This window comes from Lemur catta, chromosome 3, assembly GCF_020740605.2.
Source record: "Lemur catta isolate mLemCat1 chromosome 3, mLemCat1.pri, whole genome shotgun sequence".
In the NCBI taxonomy this organism is placed as follows: domain Eukaryota; kingdom Metazoa; phylum Chordata; class Mammalia; order Primates; family Lemuridae; genus Lemur; species Lemur catta.
The window spans coordinates 44,702,489-44,726,543 of record NC_059130.1 but is presented as its reverse complement, the minus strand read 5'-3'; the positions used below and the strand labels follow the sequence as shown (position 1 = coordinate 44,726,543).

General features: G+C 31.3%; 1 protein-coding gene across 2 annotated transcripts in view; it reads right to left on the bottom strand.

Moving 5' to 3' along the window:
- Positions 1-24,055, bottom strand: part of KIFAP3 (kinesin associated protein 3) — a 141,119-nt gene that overhangs the window by 12,187 nt on the left and 104,877 nt on the right. For both annotated transcript variants that reach the window (XM_045547398.1, XM_045547399.1), the window contains exon 19: positions 18,616-18,715. In XM_045547398.1, the coding sequence (XP_045403354.1) occupies positions 18,616-18,715 (100 nt within the window). The remainder of the gene's footprint in view (positions 1-18,615; positions 18,716-24,055) is intronic.

Sequence of the window (24,055 nt, the reverse complement as noted above, 5' to 3'; positions counted from 1 at the left end):
TATAATACACTAACATTGCATTTAGCACTAGAACAGGTATTAAACAGGTATTAAATCTCTACCTTTATCTCATAAGCTTTCTTGGTCTTTAAGAATATATTTAACTGTTGCATTATGGGTCTATGAAAAAAGGTAAATTCATTTTCTGCTCAGGTATAAGACTAATTGTAGATTGTTAGATTGTATGTCTTCTGATGATGAAACAAAGTATTTCTACATCATCTTCAAAGAATCGGGCTAAGCACCCTTTCATCACACACTGCATTGATATCAAGCAAATTCAGGACAGACTGGAATGTAGAAGTATATAATTCTAAAAAAATGTTTTTCTGACTTGTACTCTCTTATTATACTGTATTTAAATGGAAATTATTTTCAAAGCAGCATAAGGAAACACTATATGTTTTTTTCTTATCACTGATATACATAAGCATTGTCCCTCTTAATTTAAGGACTGGCAATTAAGTTTGTGAAATTTAGCAAAACTAACTTAAGTATAAACTTAGCAGTAAGTCCTGAATTTTATTCAAGTTAGGGAGGTGCAGTGACCCCAAAACCAGAATATCTGAATGGGATTTCTATCTCTATTGATATAACCTTGTTTCAGTCTACACCTGTAACTAACTTTGTCATGAATTCTTTCTTTGTAAAATAAGAATAATGGTTATCCCTTTTAGAATCTCTATGCCTTGAGACTATATTTCCAAAAACAGTATACTCTTACAGTATATATTTGCTGTTATTGCTATGACATATGAAAATGATGGATGTCTCTAAAAACGCTTAGGAAATTCTGGCTCCTGCCATACAATCTAGACAGTTCAGAGATACTCTATCATACTTGGCATGCTTCTTTCACATGCTTTCTCTTTGTCTTTACAGGGCTCTTAGATAATTCATAGAGATTTATGCCTACACATAGGCATACTAATTGCTGTTGCACTAAAATAATGCCATGGCCAATCATATCCTCTTTTTACCATACTGAGACTGGACTGCTTGTATAAATAAGGTTACTCAATCAAAACCCTTTAGATTCTATGTCATGATGGATGCAAATGACACAATACCTGCAGGGATGAAACATATGGGGCAATTCTCATTACTTGCTTTTTAACCTTATTTTATATTCAATGAGTTTATTTTGAAAGTAGCCAATCAAGGGTAAAGTTTTTAGTTATCTCTCGCAAATCATCACTTTCCACATTGTACACATTCCTGTACTTGGGTTTATTGCTAGTGTTGGTTTCTCTTAGAAACGTACACAGTTCATGAAAACGTTTAGGGTGGGGTATTTTCATTCTGTGATGTTTATTGTTTTGGGGCTTGTGCCAACCTGACAATCTGATACTTATAAGCAAAGCTGGAAAACTATGAGAATTCTTTAGGGAAATGGGAATGTGCCATACATTTTTGAGATTATCTGGGTTTTAGACAGTATTCTAAACTAGCATATAGGTATATCTACATGAGTTATTTCAAGTGTGCAGGGTAGGGAATAAATGGATCCAACTAAAAATAACTATGGTGCCTACTTGCTGATGGCAACCTTCCCTAGACTTTTGGGGTGGGGGGGAAAGCAAGATGCAACTGTAAAAAACTGTAATAGTTTCTTTTCTCCCCATTGTGTATACATCGAATGAGGTGAATGACAATAGTCCAATATTTATAAAGGCCTTGAAACCCAGAAATCTTTTTTAAAAAACTTTGACTTTCTTGTTAAAAGTTTTGAGATTTTTTAAGAATTCTTGCTTATTTATCACTTCAAAAGAGAACTCAGCATGAAGTTTGAATATCTATGTAAGTATAGCTTTATGGGGTTTCTTGTATTGATTTGAAAATATGTGATTTTTAAGTTACAGTTGCAATTGAAAAATTTACTTGCCTAACTATGTTCATAGAAGCCTCCTCTCATCCTTTCACATTTGAGGTGCTCTAAATTAGCCACTTGATAACTGTCCACCAAATCTGGATTCCTTTTTAAGATTGCTTTGCCTTTTAATTTCTGACAGGCCAATATGAAGGTGCTTTGTTTTTGGCTGGAAAAACCTGAAATGGAAAGAATTTCTGAAAAAGTGGGATGTATCAACTTTAGATATAATTTCTTCTAAAGCTAAACAAAGAAAATAGGCTTATGATATATAAAATATATTATATTACTTGAGATAGAATGTTGACTTATGTCCACAAAAAGAGAAGAGATTCAGGAAATCATTGATTATGTTCTTGTTTAAGTGTATTCAAAAGACTATTTAAAATCTTTAACTTAATCAAAGAGCACAAGGAAGTATTTGTTGATTGTGCTTCTCTAGTGTGAAATGAGACCATAGGAAAAAAGTAGCTTTTACTTAAAAATCAACATAGACAGACACAGATTTTACATATACCCACAATTAATTTTAATACTAATAATAGAAGTATAAAGTTTAGAAAATTACTAATCATTCTTCTCAAGTGAAAAACAAAGTAGCATCTGAAAATAAATTATATTACAGAGTGCCACATTTGTCTCTGAAGTAGGTCTGAGTTCTAATTCATGGAGGCACTGAGCAGTTGTGAGATTGCCAAGTGATCTGGGCTATTACTGAAACATTGCATGTGGCCCTAAAATTCCTATAGGTAAATTCTACAAGTATAGTCCATAATTAATCCTCTTAACTTCAGATGGAGATTTATTACATTTTCTCTAAAAAATGAGAAAAACCTGGCTGGGCACAATAGCTCATACCTGTAATCCTAGCACTTTGGGAGGCTGAGGTAGGACGATCACTTGAGGCCAGGAGTTCGAGACCAGCCTGAGCAACATAGTGAGACCCCCATCTCTACCCAAAGCCAGGCATGGTGGCACATGCCTGTAGTCCCAGCTACTTGGGAGGCTGAGGCAGGAGGATCACCTGAGCCCAGGAATTGGAGGTTACATTGAGTTATGTTGATGCCACTGCACTCTAGCCCTGGCAACAGAGTGAGATACTGTCTCAAAAATTTTAAAAATTCATCAATAGGCATAATGTCAGTGTTAAAAGAAGTTCAAAGACTAAAATGTTTTGTCACTTGTTCCCTTGGGAGTATGTAAGTATGTAAAATGAAGGGTCAGTCTTTACTCAGGAAACCTTTCACCCGTGAGATGGGAGGCATAGAAAATCAACATCTGCATCAAACTCCTGGACTTTCCCCCAAACTCACAATCATTCAAATTACATTTTGTAGGACATTGACATGTTTCTGAAGAGGCAGTATCTTTATTTCAAAGCCACAAAAAGGTGCTATCTGGACTAATCCTTCCAAACTACTTATTGTTATAATGAAGTAACTAAACTCTAGTGAATTATCAGATCATCAAAGCACAATGTTTTATTAAACAGCCTATGTAATTCAGGAGGTTGGATTTCATAATAATATAATTCTTTGTCAAATATTGCACTGCTTAGCTTAAAATTACATGAAATCTGAACCTATTTACTTTTTTCTAAGAAAATTCACATTATCTAGATTGGTTTTTTTCTGTAAGAAGATAAGGTCTATGCTTTTATAACAAAATCAGTTAATGAATGACAACACTCCAAATAGCATGCTCTTCAAAAACAAAATAAGGGAAGTGGTAGTTTATTATTTAAGATAATATGGCATTCTTAAGACCATTATTTCTGTTTTCTCTAAAAGTTGTAGACAATTCAGAAGTGTGTAATATGTTTATTCTATTGGAGATATGTGTGTGTGTGTGCACGCATGCACATATATTTTACCCAAGGTATGGGAATAACATAAAAGTGGGCAGAAACAGGTAAAAGACCCATTGATGTCCAAATACTTACACTGCAATATTAATTCCTTTTTAAGCTTGATAATACTATTAGTCTTAAATATTTTCAAAAAAAGAAAGTTGAAATAAATAAAAATAAATAGGATGCTTTAACTCATTAAAAATTAATATTTTAACCCTGAACTATAAGCTTTCAAAGGGAAATTATTTCTTACTGATCTCTATGTCCGTAGATCCCATCCAAGTGCTTGTCAACTAAAAGGAAATTTTAGTGTTAAAAGAAAACATTAAATGCATCTTTACCTTGATTCTGTTTTTATTTTGTGCTCTATGAAGTTAATTTCAATTGTCATCACAGAAACTTTAAGTTAAATTAAAAGTATCTTTTGGAAATAACAGCAGCAACAACAACAAAACCCCAACAGCATATATGCTCTGCTTATGATTTATTGATGACCAGTAAATTGTAAGTCTAATGACCAGGTCATTAGTTACAACCTGGTAATAGGAAAGAAATAAGATCAAGGATACCTTTTATTCATTTTAAGTATGGGGTATTATTTGTTGCTGTAGAACTTATGCTATTTGACAATGAAAACTAATACAAATCTTTATAATATTCTATTATAGTACCACCCTCTAAAGATGTAACTTTAAAAATTTTTAAATTCTCAGCTGGGTGCAGTGGCTCACGCCTGTAATCCCGGTCTTTTGGGAAGCGAACGAAGGAGGATTGCTTGAGCCCAAGAGTTCAAAGTTACAGTGAGCTGTGATCATGCCACTGCAGCCCCTGGGAACCAGAGCAAGATCCTGTTTCTAAAGGAGAAACAAGAAAAGAACATTCCCTGATGTTTAAGTATGGAGCCATTACTCCCGGTACAATAAAACTGAAAAAAAAAAAAAAAAAAAAAAAATTACAGTCTATAACAAGTCAGCAATGAAACTGGCTTAACTGAAACTATGTGACTTCTAAACACATATTCTACTTTCCTTTCTCCATGAAAAATTTGTATTCCAAATGTAACTCCAAGAAATTGTTTTGCAATTCTAAATAGCCAGCTGGCTACTGTTATTACTAATAAGAATTTTAATATTAATCATATTATTTCTTTTTTTGTTATAGTGAACCTACAAGTTTTTCTAGGCTAGATGAAATTAGATGGATTATTAATATGAGTTAACACACTTGTAACTTGTAATATTGGGACATTATAAAGAGTTTCTTTTGGAAACAGAAATTTTTTCTTTGAAAGAGAGTATATATTCAGTATAGATGAGTACTTCTCGGTATATTTAATTAGATATGTAGTAGTATAATACAAGCATACTAAGAATCTCTTAACTGGATCTTAATTATGAAGGTAAGCGTCTTCATCTATATAAAATATAGCAATTCAAAAGACAGTTTTTATCTTATCTAGGTTATTAAAATTTTTCTCATACAACATAGGTTTCTGCCAACAATTTTATAATTCAAACCATGTAATATTATAAACAGAGTATATAATACATGTATATCTTGATTATATATTTAATAGAAGGTATGCACTGTACATTTGAAAGGATGCCACTGAAACAATAAAAATTAAATATAAAATTATGAAATTACACAAAAAAAGTTTACATTGAAAATAAAACATTGCATGGAAATAGAGTAAGACATATCTGTGTTTGAATATTGGCTCTGATCTTTATGACTCATTGAGAACCTAGTGTGTGCTGGGTAGTATGGATATAACTTTGAATAAGATAGTCAAAATTCTTGCCTGTGTAGAGACTTGTGGAAGGAGGGAGATAGACAAGTGAACAAAAACTAAATGATTAGGGTAGATGTGGGAGGAGCTTCTTTGATAAATTTGTTAGGAAAAGACTCTCTGAGAAGTAATATTTGTACTGAGACTTCAAAGATAAGAAGCAGCCAGTTATTTAAAAAGTTAGAAGACTATTCAAGTTAAGTACAAAGGTGATGAATTGAGAAAGAACTTGGTGAGTGTTTGAGGAAGAGAATGGAGCCCAGAGTGGGTAGAATTAATAAGCAATTGGAACATTTGTAGGAGATGAGGCTGGAGAAGTAGATAAGTGTCAAATAATGCAAGGTTTTATAGAACATGGTAAGGAATTTGTATTTAATTATAGGAGCATGGGAAACCATTGAAGGCAGATGGAAGTCATGATCTGACTTACACTTTAAAAAGATTATGATGGCTGCTGTGGAAAATAAATGGAATGCAAGGGCAGTACAGAAGCATGGAAATTAATTAGGAGGCTACTGACTGGTACAGGTGACAGATGATGGTAGCTTAAACTGGGTACTACTAGTGAAAATGAAAAGAAATAGCCACATTTGAGACATATTCTAGAAATGAAGACAACAGGACATGCAGATGGTTTGCACTACGGACAGGGGGTAATGATGAGGAAAAGGGAGGAATCAAGAAACGCTCCAAAGTTTACGGTTTAAACTACCAAGTAGATGGTGGTGACATTTACTAAGATGGGAAAATCAGAGAAGGAACTTGTTTTATATGGGAAATCCAAAAGTTAAATTTTATGGAGTATTCAGTTGGATATGTCAAATAGAAAGAAGGATAAAGATGGTGTTCAGAGAAGGCTCGGGTAAAAATACAGTACGTAAAGTCATGGGATCTGGAAGAAATCCTATAGATGGTGGGTATAGTTAGAAAAGAACCTCCTCCCCCACAAATAGAGTGTGGATAGAGAACAGGGCTGACGCCTTGAAGTAACCAGCATTTAAAGGTAGAAAATAGGAGGAATAGCCAACAAGGAACATTGGGAAGGAATGAAAAAGGGTTTAGAGGAAAAACAGAAAAATGGGATGTCTTAAGAGCTGAAAGAAGGGAGTTTCAAAAGGCAGGTCCTGGTCAAACTGTGTCAAATATAGCTGAGAGCTGAAGATGAAAACCGTCTATTGGATTTGGCAATATGAAAACTACTGGTGATTTTGACAAGACTGGAGAAGTTGAAGAACGAATGGTAGTCTTTTTGAGAAGTTTTGCATAAAAGAAATAAGAAATGGGCAGTTTGAGGAAGAGAAAGGAGCCCAATTCTAGTTGGAATATGATATGGGGCTACAGATTGGAGGTTCCAAATTATGTTTATACGCTGACAGGCTTGACTCAGGAGAGGAAAAAAAGAGTGACAACATTGAAAAAAGTCCTTGAAAAGGCAAGAAGGGATGGGGTCCAGTGTAAAAACAGACTGACTGGACTTTGAAAAAAGAACCTTTCCTTCATTGTAATAGAAGGCAAGAAAGAAAGGTGGGGGAAAATAAGAGTAGTTTATGGATTGGGTGATGGGAAAATAATATTGGGCAAGTTGCTTAATTCTAAAAGCTTCAGTTTTCTTAATAATAATGTCTTCTTTCCTCAGCTCTTGTGAAGAGTAAATAAGAGATGTAATAAATAGCAATTAGCCTACTGCCTGGCACTTACACTAAATATATTTTAATAAAATACCATCATCATTATTAGTCAACCTATCTCAGATTGTAGACAAATTTGAAAGCATTTAGAGAATACCATTTCAAATAATATAATTAGAATAAAGATTAAATTTGTATAGCATTGAAGCCTCCATTATTGTTTCCACTCCTTTCTAGTAATTTCATTTAAAATTATACTGGACTGTTGATGTTCCAAAAACATAAACAATTGAGCAGTTGCACTTGTTTGAGATTTATGGTTTTTTCAAAAGAACAACAAAAACTGAAAAAAAAATCAACGTTTACTTTGTTTAGAAATTTTCTGTAGACTTTCAAGTGCAGAATTTTGAACAGATTTAAAGTTGCAGAAAAACAAAGAAGCAAACTACAGAACAGGCCCTCAAATAGTCTAAAATTCTGTTTTTGCCTATATCTTTTCACATGCAAACTACGATGTTACAGTTTAAGTAGATATTATAGATAAGCTTATTTGAAAACAATTCTAGGAGCATAAGCTACATTTTTAAAGTTCAACATTTCTACATTACACCTAATACCTTCTGAAAAGGCCTAAGGTAGTGAGTGCCGCACCTCCCTCTCTTTTGAAATTTTCAACACACTCTTTTTACCCTCCTTTCTTATTGGGGTAACTAACAACAGACACCTTCCCAAAGTGGATCCTTTATTTTATGAGGAGATCTGATTTTACTATCCCCAATTTAGAAATATTCTTCTGAGTTCCCAATACACTTTGAATTATTGCTTTTATGATAGTTATCTAAATCAATGAATGGGTATTAGACACTGCTGATTTATCCCAACATTTAGATTTTTATGAAAATGGAAATGATTTAGTCTGTGAAATCAGATGGCTACAACTGTAACCGTGACTTCAGTGGTAAGAAACCAGAAGCTGATTTCTTTTATATATTTTATTTTGTAGTATTTCATATTTCTATATATAAACATATGATAAAATATACTTATCAGTGGCTATCACCCAAGATGGCCTTCTGAGGGTGAATTGCTTGACAAATAAGTTGCTAAGTTCCACATGCCAACCACAAAAATAAGGCAGTAGAAAAAAAAGATAAAAGGTGTTAAGTAAAAAATAAATTTAACAACTTAACATTATATTAACTGAATCAAATAATGCCTTCACTGAGAGATTTCACTGTAACAAAAAAAAAGAAAATAAAGAAATATGATGCTTTATTGTTCGTAACTATGAAGATACATATATTAATGTATAAAATTCAGCTTGCTTAAATTCGATTTGGAAATTCCAGTGATTTATTCAACAGATATTTATAATATTTCCTTTATGTGTAAGGACCCATTTGATAAGATGGTTTAGAGGATATTAATATTATTTTTACTCTAATTGCTCTTATAATATGGAGATCGAGTTTTTTGAAACCCTTCACATTTCCTTAAATACTATGGTATCTTCCCTGTAATCAAAAGTGAAAAATAATGTTCTGATTCTTTAAATAAACTCATTAAGTACTAGCTTATGTTCAAACTAAACCATACAAAATAACCAAAGAAATAAACCAGTTTATTTTATTTGAGGAGAAAGAAAGGCTTGGTCTCTTAAATGCATTAAAATAGACCCAACTTGAATCTTAATGTTAGCACACGGGGAATTATATCAGCCTTCCCCCACCCTACCACGTGCACACCTTCTCCTCCTAGTTTATTCACATTCTAAATCTTCTAGGTTTATCCTGCAACCACTACTTGATAAAGTAGGTCACTTGAAAAGTAAGAAAGCCTAATAAAATGAATTACAAAGACAACAAGATTAAACTGATTGTACTGTTTTCATACATTGTAGCTGAAATCCTGCAAATATGCAGTTGGCTGTGGTTTGGCATTTAACAGCATGCCTCCTCCATCAGTAAGAAGGAGGAAATTTTGTTCTCATTAACTGTTGCAGATTTACTGCAGTGAAAGAGGGCTGTGTAACCTGAGACGTGACAGTACAGAAAGATCAAAGCCATGGACTGGAAACTAAATAAACCCTCTGGCTACTTCCTGCAAGGAAAATTCACTTTGGCAATGTAAAACAGAGCCCAGTTAAAAACTACTCTCAGTTTTATGAGCTGTCATAGCAGCTCAAGTGGTTTGGACTGGCTGAGTTTAGAACATTATATTTCCTTGTTTTTGTCCTAGATACTTCTGTAAGCAGTTTTATATAGACTACTTCCCCTTCCCTCCTTTTAAAAACACAACAAAAAAAACTTTTCTTTTTTTGAAATAGAAGGTAACCACTAAACTTATTAAAGTAGGTAGGTCTTCATTTGTACATTCTTTCCTCATTTACTATAGCTTAATATTTTTTTCTTAGATTTATTTGGCAATATAAATTTACTTTAATAATTCATCTACAATCTGTAAAATCCCTATTCAAAATAAGTGCAAATCAGTTTACAGAGCCCAAATGGCTTACACCTGACAAATGAGTTATTTGGAATAGCATATCCGTAAAGATTATGAGTAATATGGAAAATATGGGAATTACTTAGCATTATATTTAAAAACCCATAGGCCCTAGGTTTCAGCTGTTTTTTTAAAACAAATATTTAACAAAAATATCTATTTAATATTTCTAATACAAGTTAATTTTAACAATTGTTTATAAATATTTAAGTCAGCTTGTTAAATCAATCAAAATACAGACGGGCTAGAATACATCTACCTTAAATTAGGAAATATCCCTTAGTTAAGGAGTAAGCTCAATATCATTAAATCCAGACTTAAAGGAAACAAAAGATGACATGCTCTACTTCTCTCCTAATTTTTTGGAGAGGGTAGTGGTGCTTATCATACAACTGCATACAATTTTATTATTCTTATTAGAATATGAATAAGAAAGCCTTTAAAATGGTAATTTGCATTATATTCCCTTAAAAAAAACCCTTCTGTTTCTTTTTTTTGAAAATAAAGGCATTTCCTAGGGCATATAAGTCATAAGAGCAGGCATCTTTGCTTAAAGACTTTCTTTCCATTTAAATTCATAAATAATTTTTATACCTGTGCAGGCAACAAAAATGTAATTAATACATGTCAAAAATGTACGAACTTTAACACTAATCACTCTTAAATGGTGGTGATATAATTAACCAGTCACCAGTGATATGATTAATCAGTCACAACTGGATTAACTCCCATGTAACTTATAGTACAAAGCTATACCATAATTGATATGTTAACATTTTTAAAGGATCCAGTCATATTCAGATTACTTTTTTTATTTATAGACCCAGTAATGCTGAATTTCTTCTCCTAATTGAAAGTCCTAATGAACTGACAATAAATTTTACTTTTCTTTGGGAGCATCTTTGGGCTTTATATACACAGCTAATATGCATGCCTCCAAGAACAATGCTCATTTTAGCAGACTGAAAATTAACACTAACTTGATGAGGGTAGTTCTATCACCAAAGTCTTCTCTTGCTTCTAAATTTCCAAAGGAAAGTAAGTCACTTAAAATATTTTCCCAAGTCAGGACTGTAATTTCTCTAGGATAAAACATCTTCCTAAGTTTCCAGGATTCTAAGCCTTGATTTTTGGCTCATATTTCTGTATTTCAGTAAAGTTTACAATTTGCTAATGCTGATGTGTGATAATCTAATAAAAATTGGCCTTAAAGGTTATAGGCCCAATTTACTAATAAAACCTAATTCAATTCTCCTTGGGAAATGCAAATCATTAGTGTCCAAGCAGTGGAACTGAATTTCCTTGTCTTTTCAATACTAGAAAGAAATTGTCACTATAAACAGTCTAAACAAAAAAGAGAAATAATACTAATATATAATAAGCCCATGAGGGTTTGTTTACAGGCATTTTTAAAACAATACAATCATGTATGGGATGGTTAATTAGCTAAATAAATGATTTGCATGAGGCATCTACCCTTCTAGACTGAGATTATCCAACTCAATTAATTCCCATTTTTTATGCAGCTGGATTTAATCTGTAGAGAATTTAGTAAACTACTTAAGAGAATTTAAAGGTAGTGAACTAATTACTTAATGTGTTAATAAGCCCTTAGTAGCTTCCCTCTAAGCAAATCTGAAGCACCAAATTTGCAGTAAACCACGTCCAATGTATTAAAGCAAAATAGGTAAATGTGTTGTGCTGTACAACAAAACCTACATATTTTACTCTGAATTTTAATAACATTTACTCTGAGATTTCTAAAGCACAGTTCACTGATAGACTAATATATCTGCTTGTCATCTAGAGGCAGTAATGGTGTCTCTTACCAAGCTTAAAGGCTTCACTATGAGCTACCTGGTTTTAGGCTAATCCTTTAAAAATCTCTAAGCCTTAATTTCCACATTTTAAAATGGAGACAATACTGCTCTTTGCCCTGTATACCTCACACACTTGATGATCAAATGAGATAAAGATATAAATGCAAGTTATTAGTCTTTACATACTTAGATTTAGATTTTTAAAAAACCCTTAAACATTTCATTCTTTGAAACTTTTAGAAGGCTCTGAAGACAGTTCATCATCTTAAATAAAAAGTAAGTGGTAGAACTGCTATGGAAACAAAATGAGATTCAGAAACAAAATGAGATTTCATGTAAAAATTGTTTTAGAGCAAGAGTCCTGTAGTGTAAAAAATTTTTATTTGCATTGGTTTGATTTTCTCATCAGGACTGTGTTGTTACATAGTTATTGCCACTCTTGTACTCCTATTTTTACCATCCCACAAGCTTAAGAATAAAGTGACCACTCATTACCTTAGGTAAAATTTTACTTGTCTTATAGTATTATTTCTTATGGTCTTACTAATTTCCAGAAATTTTACCACACATCTCTGCTTCATTAAAATTGATGAAGGTGGGAAGAACTTAAAATTATTTGTATTGGTTATAGTTAGGTATGGCATTTATTACTGGCCTTGAAATAGATGTTTATATATATTAAAAATGTCATTTGGATAACTGAATACAGTTTATAATAAAAATTTACAAAGATCTGAATATTTCACATTGACTCATATAGTGTTCCTGAAACAGCACTTTGTAAAAGTAAACAGGATATTGTCTTGGCACCCTACCTTGCTGTTGCTATAAAGAGATTCTACTCTGTGAGTTTTAATCAATATTTAACAAAATTCTATTTAAATTGAGAAACAACTCTTGCAAATATCCCAACCTAAATCAAGCTACAAACAAGTATTAGGGACCCATGCAAATGTACATGTCAAGAACAAAGAGCAATAAAATGTATAATAGTGCCTTGCATATATAAGACATTCAATGAGTTTTTGTTTTTTAAAAAATTACACAATGTTTAATAACAGACTTGTCTTAAAATGAAAACATGTTTATATATTAAGTGTAAAGCAATAAATCTGTTATCCTAATTTTTAATACATGTGAATAAATGAATGTAAATTGAATGAGCAAGTAGTATCCTTAACCATATTGTCTACTTTAAATTACTAGAATTACAGATGTGGCAGTGCTGTATATCTAGTTTTATGCTAATCAAAACCTCATATGTGAATAATATTTTTATAAAAGAAGAATTTTCAATAAGGAAGAAGCAAATTAAAAAGTTCTTTGTGGTCAATCCTTTAAAAACTGAAGAATTTTATATACGGTGAATATCTATTGCTAAATGGATCTATTTTGACTTATCTTGACCTTCATATATAGTGTTTACTCAAAAAAGCATAACAATAATGTGGACAAAATCTTATGGCACAAAAGCAGTGTTGAAAAACATGTTTATTACACAGATATATATGTATATATTCTTTGACACATAGTAACTTATCAGTCTTCATTTTTATCTCTGATTACTTCATAAGGACAAATTCTTAGACATGAAGGTATAGTGTTAAAGGAAGTAAACAATTTAAGGCTCTTGTTCTATATTACCAAATGCCTTTCACAAAGGTTTTATCAACTTAAATTCCCACAAAAGGTGTTTAAGAGTAACTCTTTGCTCTGATGTGTGGGTATCAGTGTTAAAACATCTTTGGCAATTGATAGGTGAAAATGGTATCTGGCTGTTTTATTCTGCAACCACTGTATCTAGAAAAATTAGTAAAGTTGGGAGTTTTTAAAAAAGGCTTCATGAAGCATAATCTCTGCTGAGAAAAAGTAATGAGAAAAATTCATGGATAATAAAAAAGCTATGATCATCTTTGATAAAAAATAAATATACTAAATAAAGCAGTGTTTTAAGTTAATGATTATTTAAAAAAGATTTTATAAGTATTTACCAATTAATTTAGTTCTTACAATGCTGAACAATTGGTTGGTCTCAATGTCTATCAAAGGAAATGTCTCTGGGAGTTTCTTTTTACCTTTTTTGACCTTTTGTGTAATTTTTATGCTTCTGTCATGGTAATAAAGCGCCACTAAAACTTAAATTATTACAACAAATGAAAGAGTTTGGGTTATCAATTAAAATTGATAAAGGACTTATCAAAGAAGGGATTTTGCAAGAATATTTACTTTCTTCTCAATATTAAAGAATTCCTTGTTTGGCCAAATTAAGGATTGTAAAATGGACAAAAATTTGACTTCTGTTTTGAATAGCTGCTTTGAAATAAACTCGTAATATGTAGTTCTATTAATAGTAATAATATGTACTTCTGTAAACACTGGCCAATACCTTTTATACAGAGAATATGTAATTTTGAGGTTGCTTTTCTTAAGTGAAAAAAAGTTGAGTTAAACTAAATAGCTCAGTATAATTAGGTGGTCTTACAGCTAAAGAAATATGTCTAATTGGTACATGTAGAATTCTAGACTTAGGAAAAATCATACATTTAAACATTTGGATAAAATGTTTCTTATATTTTAAAGAACTAATTTGTTAGTTCTATTCAGTATGATTTTTTAGATTACAACTAACATTTTAACTGTGATTTAATGTTTGAAAAAAATAGAGACCAAAACAGAAGGTATATATATGTACTATATAATATGTATAACACACAAAAAAGTTAGTATTAAAGTATTCCAAGTAAGAAAAAAAAAGGCAGGCTATAACACACACATAGAAAATGAAAGTGTAAGAATCAGATGGCTCAGATAATGGACACATCTAGTTCATCTTGGACCCCACTGAAATGGTCAGTAAATGACATCACTGTGCCAACCACAAAGAACTCCAGGCTCTGTGAAAAATATTTTTCAAAGCCCCAAGGAAACCTAAGCAGTCTCTGCAATTTTTTTTTCAGTTTATGAAAATTGGATTCCTATAAAAGAAAAATGGACCATTTTTACTGCAACAAAAACTGATTTGTAAAAGCTGGCAGCAGTTTAAAAATACTCTTAACATGAGGTTCTTGTTAGTCTTGAAAAGTAAAAGTTATAATAAAAAAACGGTCCAAAAATATGGTGTGGATATGTGGTATATAACAGGAAAAAAGTTAGTCTTGCTCCTATTATTTTTAATTAGCTTCAATAGTGAGTTCCACTTTACTTTCTAACACCAGTACAGATTTGGGGAGGGGAAGATTTACATTTGACGCTCTGGGATTGGCAACTCTATAGCTAATGCCTTAAAGCCCTAATGCATTTTGCATTAGCTCTAAATGTCGGGAAATCCTGGCGCCAAGAGGTTCAAACCAATAGTGACACATGTCTAAAACCCAGGATTCGCTGTCTAACTGCCAGTATCTATTTTATCAAACATCCAGTCTCTCTTGTAGAATGGGATAGATGAGTTTAACAGTTTTCACTGTTTCCAATTAAACTGCCTTGCTGTATTACAAAAATGCAGGCATTCTGATTAAGAGGGACTCCCTAACTGAGATTTTAAGAAAAACACCAATTTCAACTGTTTAAACACTTCTCTAAATCTGGCTTAGTTTCTCAGATTTTTAACACATTTGTCCTACTACCTAACTTTGTCATTTTAGGAAGAAACGGAGAATTTTTCTTTGAACAATTTAAAATACCTTATGTCATATATATTAGCAATTTATTCTTTGTCTTACAGGAACTTGAAATCATCTACTTTACATGAATTCACTCAAACTGAAATGTTAAACAACAAAAACCAAAATGCCATGAGCTGGCTGATGAGTACGCCACTTGGCACTGTCATATTCTCTCTCATGTTTCATCCCACATACTACTGTTACTTAAATCATTAAAAACAATGGTAATGATAAAAGTTCACCTTTTATACATTAATTTTTTATTATTCTTTTTCCAGATAATTTGACAGTGCTTATTTATCAAAGACATTTGACAAAGAAGCAGGGAAAGAATTTTTGAGTCACCTGGACCATTTCCCTCATTTAAAGGAAAGAAAAAAACTCCAAATAGATAACATTTCCTCTTTTTAAAGGCATTTAGAGAATCATATTTTTCAATATTTAAAATTCAATTAAGACATTTTTCTTTCATAGTTAATTCACATTCTCCATGTTGTACAATAAGTCTGTTTATTCTCATCTTCACTGTGAAGATGAAGAATCAGAATTCAACAACTTCTATTTAATGAATGTGCATTTCTTGAAAATATTTCTATTTTGCTTAAAATCAGTTAAAATAAATTTCAGAAATAATATTTTGAGTCAGTGTTATTTAATCTAACAAGATTCAAATTTACCTATTGGATGTCAGAAACTAAAAGGTGGTCATTAATTTAAAAATTCACATCTGGGACATTATGCAGCAAAATTATCATTACAAAATATGTGAATGGGTTATTTAACAATTTAAAATACTTAAATCTCTGCAGAATTAAAAATGTGCCATATATAAGATCCATGGTTTGTTACTATCAAAGAAGAGCACAGAAGTCCTATTAAAAGGAGAATCCTAACCAACCAAAAATAATTGAACAAAAGCTATCATTTCTGATTATTTCAAGTAAGTCAATAAAACAGAATGTAGACAAGAACAACTTTGGCTACACTGTATACTCTGTATCTCTGCTGAGACAATTTAGAGTCCCTATTCATTTGATCTATTACCTACAAAAATTTGAGGAAATTCATTGTAAATTATTTCTTCTACAAAAGTGATATAGTTATTAATAATGTGACTTAAGGACTGAAAAATTATAGAAGATAGTAGATGAAAGATTTAACTTTCTCAGTGGACATTCTTTTTAAAAGACAAACAAAAGACAATTCTCAAATCAAAATGATTATAATAAATAAGTATATCATTCTTTTGATTTGAAAAATAGTCACAAGTTTTACTAACTAATCCTTTAAATCAACATTACTGTGATGTCTTTTACAAAGTAAAAGAAGCTACTTAAATATTTTTACCCTTGAAAAGGAACTGAAGGTACAAAAGTAAAAGGATTTTCCTAAAGTCATTTAAAAAAACTTAGAACTGAGGAATAAAATCCTAAAATCTTTGGATCAAGTAAATAACTTAGTCACAAAATATATCTATCTTTCAAAACATCTTTGTTGTTTTATAAAGTGACCATTTTTGAAATCCAGAAATGAATGATTTTGCTGAATTGAGCAAAAAAATTATTTTGGATATTCAATTTTAGGGAAAATGTTTAGTTTTTTAAAAGTCACATAGTTATATAAAAAAATAAAAGTAAGTCTTTCTTAATGCATGATTTGCAGCAGTCTGCTTTCTCTAGATTGGCAGTGTCTGCAGGAGATACAAAAATAATGTTTTTGCTCATAGTGAAACATAAATGGCAGAATGATTAATTTCATAAATGCTATAAGCAAATTTCTTTGAGATAAATATTAAGATCACATAACCAAATAATTTCTTCCTTTTCCAATTATGTTTCAGAAAACATTTATACCATGAATTGTCATATGACACAATACAGTATTTACAATGATTAAACAAAGGTTCTATTTAAATAATCAGAAGTAATCAAAAGCCATATGCTTTGTAATATTTAATAATGTTTAGCTTTTATTTCCTAAGACAAGGTGTTTCTTACTATGAAAATCTAGCATGTGGATGAAACTATTTCTAAACTGCTATTAGTTACTTAAAGGCCTCTGAAGAACACTGTTATCACAGTTCATGTAATACTCCTATGTTTGGGTCATTGACCATCAGTGAGTGTGAAATCAACTTAGTGGGTTGCAATCTGCATTTAAAAAATGAAATAGAATAGAATAAAACAATATATCATTTTGCATTACAGGTAAGAGTATCACTTTAAGAAATTTTTGTTTTACATATATGGATATAGGTAGATACATTTATGTAAACAAATATGTATATGTGTGTTAGGTTGCAATATGAAAGGTATTTCTTTTAATGTGGATTGTGGTCACAAAAACCTCAAAAGTCACTATAGTATGTTTTGTTTCCTCCATATTAGGTAACATATTACACTGGAAAGAACATAAGCTTTGGTGACATATAGACCTGAGTTCAAATTTTTGCTCTATCGTCCTACTTGTGTGAATTGGTCACTTAAAGTTGAGAGTCTTGATTTCTTTATCAGTAAAACAGATACAATAAAACTTGCTTTAAAATGTTGCTGTGCATGATAAAATAAATAAGATGAACATTTGTAAAATAGATTATACACAATAGATGATCAATAATAGCTGAAAGTATTATAGTTAGTGTTGAATTAAAATAGCTTAGTACAAGTAATCATTAAGAGTTATAGCATATTGGTCACAATTGTACTGTTCATTAAAAAATACATGAATACATCTTCCAAACAGAAAATAGCTTATGCTAATTAAAAATAGGATTTTAGAAGAAGAATTAAATCAGTAATTTAAAGGAACAAATAAATAGGCTGAAGGGAAAATAAGACTATACCTATTTGCTGGACTAGCTTAATGTGAACTTTCCACAGTCAGCCTATATTAAAATATTACATTTCTAGGAATGATATAAAGAGGAAAATATTGTTTACACTTTCTGGCAAGACTTTAAAAATCTATGACATCATTGGTAATGAGGCAGGATATATGCTGTGGGAAACTTTATTATAATTGTAGAACAATGCTAGTCTGACAGATTTTTTTTTTTCCCTTCAATATTTTACTGAATGCCATCTAGGGAAGAAAAGTCTTCAATTTAATCAAAGCATCAACTTTTAAAAACGGTGATGTCTGAATAATTGTTAAAATACGTGTTTTGTGTTCTCATTCTAAATTTTATTGGCTTTGGAAAGTACTCAGGAAACAATCTGTGTTCATTAATTCAGCAAAAGTATTACCTGTTTCAATAGACAGTCTATATTTTCTAAAGTGATGAAGCATTTTTTTTAGATATATGATTTCTATTTTGTTTTATACAGAAAATGTGACTCATAAGTTAATTTTAAATCAAACATGTTTTTGAAAAGATTGAGGGGATTCCCCACTTAATGAGAAATATAGGGAAATGGGGAGAGAATTTTAGCTTTTCAAAAGCAAAGGAAATACCATACATTAGATTTTTCTTGGAAGATCGTTTACCTGCCAGGAAATGAGTGCTGCCCAACTACATCTCCATTTTGAAGGTGATAATCACTGAAGAAATCGGGACTTATGGCTCCTTCAGAGGCAATTAATCCATCTAGAAAGAAAGAAAATGGTAACTAATGAAACACATTTGAAGGAAATAAAAAGGAAATATTCTATCATGCAACACAGTAAGAAAACCTGCATGTATATTTACTCTAGAAAGAAAAATGTTAGCATGACATGTTGTTCTCTCTGGAAGTATGAACAGAAGACTACATGCACTTAAGTGTTTTGTTCATAACAATTCAGCATAATTCAAAATTCATTGAGCATTTACTATGTCCCAAGTACCATACTAGTACAGAAATGAGTAAGGGTCTCTGCCTTCAAGGGTCTTGCGATCTTGTGGAGAAGACAGACATGGAAAATGCTAGGAAGGTAAGGCAGGGTAGGGAGGGACAGTAAGGATGGTCCAGGCTAAGGAAATAGCATGAATAAACAGCCTGGTGTTAGTAAAGGACAATACTTTAGTATATTTCACATTTTATTCCCAGACAGCTTCATTTGTGTAGCATGATTAGGGAATTAGAGATATCAAATAAGTGAATTTATAAACAATGCTTGACAGTTTAAATGGAAAACATTAAAACACACACAAACTTACATTAAAAATCGTCAAATATTTTACACTCCCCGTGTTCTTAAAAGTTTATACTGTATATAACTTAAATATTCCTTGATATCTCAATCTTCATTATAAGTATTATTATACAGTCCTTAGGGTTATCAGATATATTTGACAATCTATGCTAAATGGCTCTACACCATTGTTTGAGTTCTTTTTCTTTGCTTGTAAGTGCTTCTTTTCCTAAATCTAAGTCTTTGTTATTACTTTTTGCTGATTTTACAGTGACACTACTTTCTCATTTGCTCCAATCTCAGAATCTAGGTGACCTATTTTTGACAGAATTATGAATAAGTTAAGAATTAAAAGGATCTGAGGAAAACACATCGAAGTGATGGCTTCAGGCCTATCCAATGCATAAAGCAATACTTTACTATATGGCTTCTATAATGGCTGTGTAGCTCTGAGGTCTTTCAAAGTTTCCTTTTCTGAAAGTATGCTCAGTTGTTGAACAGCCTCTAGATAAGTGTTAGCTAGGTCATACCCACCACATTGTTTATAAATTTGGCATACAGTAGAGGCAAATTATTCAGTCACCAAATAATTATTTTATACCTTGCACATGCATAATACTATGGTAGGTCCTGTGGGAAATACATAAAATTATAATACATAATCTCTGTTTTTAAGTATTTTAGCTTCAATGAAATACAAAACAAACACTTAAGATGCAATTAAATAATATAATAAATGATACACATCAGGAATGGGTATAAGTTCTAAATAAATGATAAAGGCAGTAAAAGCTATAGAGGGATTATTGTGTTCCACAGGGGTTAAAAAATCCTACTGAGGGAGGGGAGGAAGCAGAAGTTTAACTGATTTGAGTCTTGAAAGATAAGTAGGATTTAAATGACAAAATCTGTTTGTCAGGATTAAGCATATTAAACATTGAGTGAATGGTAAAACTAAGTAATAGAGCTGAAAAATGAATAAATGAGGTAATTTATAGTTCCATAAGACTCTCATACTACTTATTGGATACATATATCCATTTGTTACATATCATATATTAATGATTTATTATTTAATTGTTGAATTGTTAATGAATACCTTTGGCATTTGTCTTATTACTTTACTAACTTTAAAATACAGTTTGAGTTTCCATGAAAAATGTCAGTAATATTTAATTCAGTTTTTACACCCACTAGAAGTTAAAAAGTCTATAAAAGACAAGCTACACACTGAAAAGTTATAAAAAATGAAATCATGTGAAATACCAAGGCACCACAGACTGAAAGTAAAGTAACTAAAAAAAAATCAATTTTATATGGAGCTAAGATTTTGTGAAAGTGACTAAAACTAATAAGGTTAAAATCACAAAATCAACAAGCTTCTTTGTTAAATGAAAATCAAATAATTAAGGATCAGGATTTAAGAAACCTGCCAATTTTAGAGTAACAAAACTAAGTAAAATGCCAAAATAAACCATGTTGAAAACAAATGCAAAGGTATTTAGCATACCAGTAGAAAAAAAGAATTTAACATTCAAATTCGTCAGATATAAATACAACCAAATGAAAAGATACTTGAATTATGTTTAAAAAGTTTATATTTATGAAATATGACCTAGTAAAGAGAGTCAGATTAGGAAGAAATCAAATAAAAACCTGATCAAATTCTCAACATCTTATTCTTGTTTCAGAGTTCCCATTGTCTTCACAGGGACTCACTGTTGTGAGTAGCAAAAGGATAAACAGAATATAGGGAACTACAAACAGGCAGATCATCAAACAAAATCAAACTAAAAATTCTTGAGTTTAAAGATGCAGTCAGATCTCTCCTGAATTTTCTTGTGGAAAAAAAAAGATTCAGCCAGAAATTTTTAAACCCAGAATACAAGCAGTTTAATAATATAATAAGCCCGATCTTATGTGAATAAAAAAGAGTAAATTTATACTTCTGAAGTTCATTTTTAATTATCCTATGGCACTGCAGTTGATTCAGTAAACTGCAGCTTCCACAGTGCCCTTTTATGGCTTGACAAAAAGGTTAGGCAACTCTGACATATGAGCAATCTTTCTTCACTAGAACGAGGCATAAAATTTTCCTTAAAGCCTCATCTCAAGTACCTTAACTTCTTTGGAAAGAACTTTGTTTCTCAGCATTGTGCATCTAAAATTAATTCTTTTAGGGAAATACTAAAAAAGAATCATATCTCCTTGATTACAAACTCCAGATAAATCTAGAAGCATCCTTCTTAAGCTCCTACTCTATTCTTGTTGTTTCAAAGATAGCAACAAGTAACCAAAGAATTTCATGTAACATTTAAATGGCCAGAAAACAAATAGAAAATAGAGATGATATACACCAGAGCACTCTGCAGAGTATTATACACATTTAGGTTACTAAATTATATGAAACCTTTACACCATAGTTATAAAGCACACTATTCTGAGATGCTCCAACTAATGATGACAAAGACAATTATGAACAAAATGGAGTGTATACTAGAACAGTGAGAAAGATCAAAGCACATTTATTGTCAGCATAGGTAATTTATCAACCTTCTGATTTCTGAAAGCCAGTTAAAAAACTGGCTTATAAACATTGTGAATAAAAGTAAAAACAAACACTCGATATCTTCTTATTTATTGTTACTGAAACAAACTTTATTTTTTCTTTCTTTCTTTTTTTTTTTTAAGAGAGGCTCTTGTTATGTTGCTCAGGGTGGAGTACAGCAGCTATTCATTCACAGGTGCAATCCCACTACTGACCTACTCTGTTTCCAACCTGGGCCAGTTCACCCCTCCTTAGGCAACCTAGTGGTCCCCCCTGCTCCTGTAAGGTCACCATATTGATGTGAACTTAGTGTTGACACCTGATAGGCATAGCACACTACAGGCCAGAACTCCTGGACTCAACCAAGTCTTCCTTCTGCCTCAGCCTCTCATCGCTGGGACTACAGGCACATGCTACCATGTTCGGCTTTATTTTTACTTCTTAAAGTCAAATGAAATATAATATTGGGATCCTTGTTGAACTAGCAAAAAGTAAAACTGTGACTGTGCAGGAGAAAATAGATGTCAATAATGCAGAAAATGAGAAAAATAACTAACATGATAAATCTTAATTTATTTGGCTATACTTGATAAGACACATCACAGAAACATACAGGTAAATAAAAATTATGGTTTTTATAATGGTTCTGGGACAGAAACAAACCATCTTAAGCTTCATATTCCAGGAATATATTCATATACTAAGAATAAGATTTATCACAATTAACGAAGAACAATGAAAAAAGAAAACATATTATCTAGAAATGTGTAGTAGCAATACAGCTTTATTTTTATGACTACAAAGGAAATTAATCAGTAATTACAATCATAATAATTTTAGACTCTAAAAATACTGTAACTAAAGGAGATGCAAGTTTCCTATTTTGTGACAACACTAAGATTTTTTTTTTTTAAAAAGCAAGGGATACATAAAACAGATACATTTTACTGATATTTAATAGGTTGAAAATATAGAGGGTGATATTAATGACTAGGAAGTAGCAAATGTCATTTCATTTTAAAGTAAAAGATAAGACTCGGCGAATTAAGGCCATTTAGTTTAACCTCTGGCTGAAAAACCTCTAAAGCTGCTTTTATTGTAAGCAGCGTAAACTTTCATGGAGACCCAGAGGCTTAATAAGATGGCTCAAGTATTCAAACAAATCTGCAATACTATAAATTTATCTGATGTTTCTGAAGACATAACTGCATATAATAAATGAACAGAGGCTGACATTTCTAGATTTACATGAGACATATCAAGAAATGCTACTGAGATTCATTTAAATGGTCCATGGACTATTCATGGAAAATGAACTAGGTAAAAAATTCTGAAACTAAAAAAATATAGACAGCTTGCTATAAGAACTGTTTCTTTAAACTCACAGCATGTAATTTCCACCATCAAATGTCTGTCATATCATCAGGCTATAGGTATTAAAAAAAAAAACTACAAAGATACTTAACAATAATATTACATCCCTCAAATACTTTTATTTTTCCATCAGCTGCTGCTGTTTCTAAATTATAGTACATAAATATACATAGTTCAACTTTCTCACAAAAGCATTAGTTATACATTTTAATTATAAAGTATCTCACAAAAATATTTAGCATTTTCATTTAAGAGGTTAATTTAAATGAATTAATTTTGGAAATGTGGTATAACTTTTTATAACTCTGTTCTGAAATTTTAATTGTACTAAAACAACAAAGTTGAACACGGAGGTGGTTAATAGTTTTATTCAGTTTTGGAAACTGGTAATTGATTCACGTTGAAAGGTAGCTATCAACCTTCAAAGCAAGAAATTTGATTCCAGGAATATCACATATATTTTACATCATCTTAGTTCATGAATACTGAATATGTAAGGAACAGCTGCTTGCCATTACTGAACTAAGAAATTCTGGTTGGTTGAAATTAATGATCTACTCCATCTGGTTTGAAACACAAAGCAGCATTTCATAACTACTGTAAAGTTCAGTTAGGAAGAAATCTATTCAATTTTCAAAGTAAAGCATACATTTTCCAGGATCAAGTATTTATATCAAATATAAAAATAATACATAGTACCTATGGAAAATCTGCACAATACACAATTAAGAAAACACATGAATGAATATGTGAATGGTATTACTAATGTGGGTATAGTGATTAGATGTGATGTTAATTTACGGAATCAATCATTGATCACACACAAATTGTTTTGATGAGACAATACATGCTTTTAGAAAACTTATATTGAAAACACTTAATAAATACATA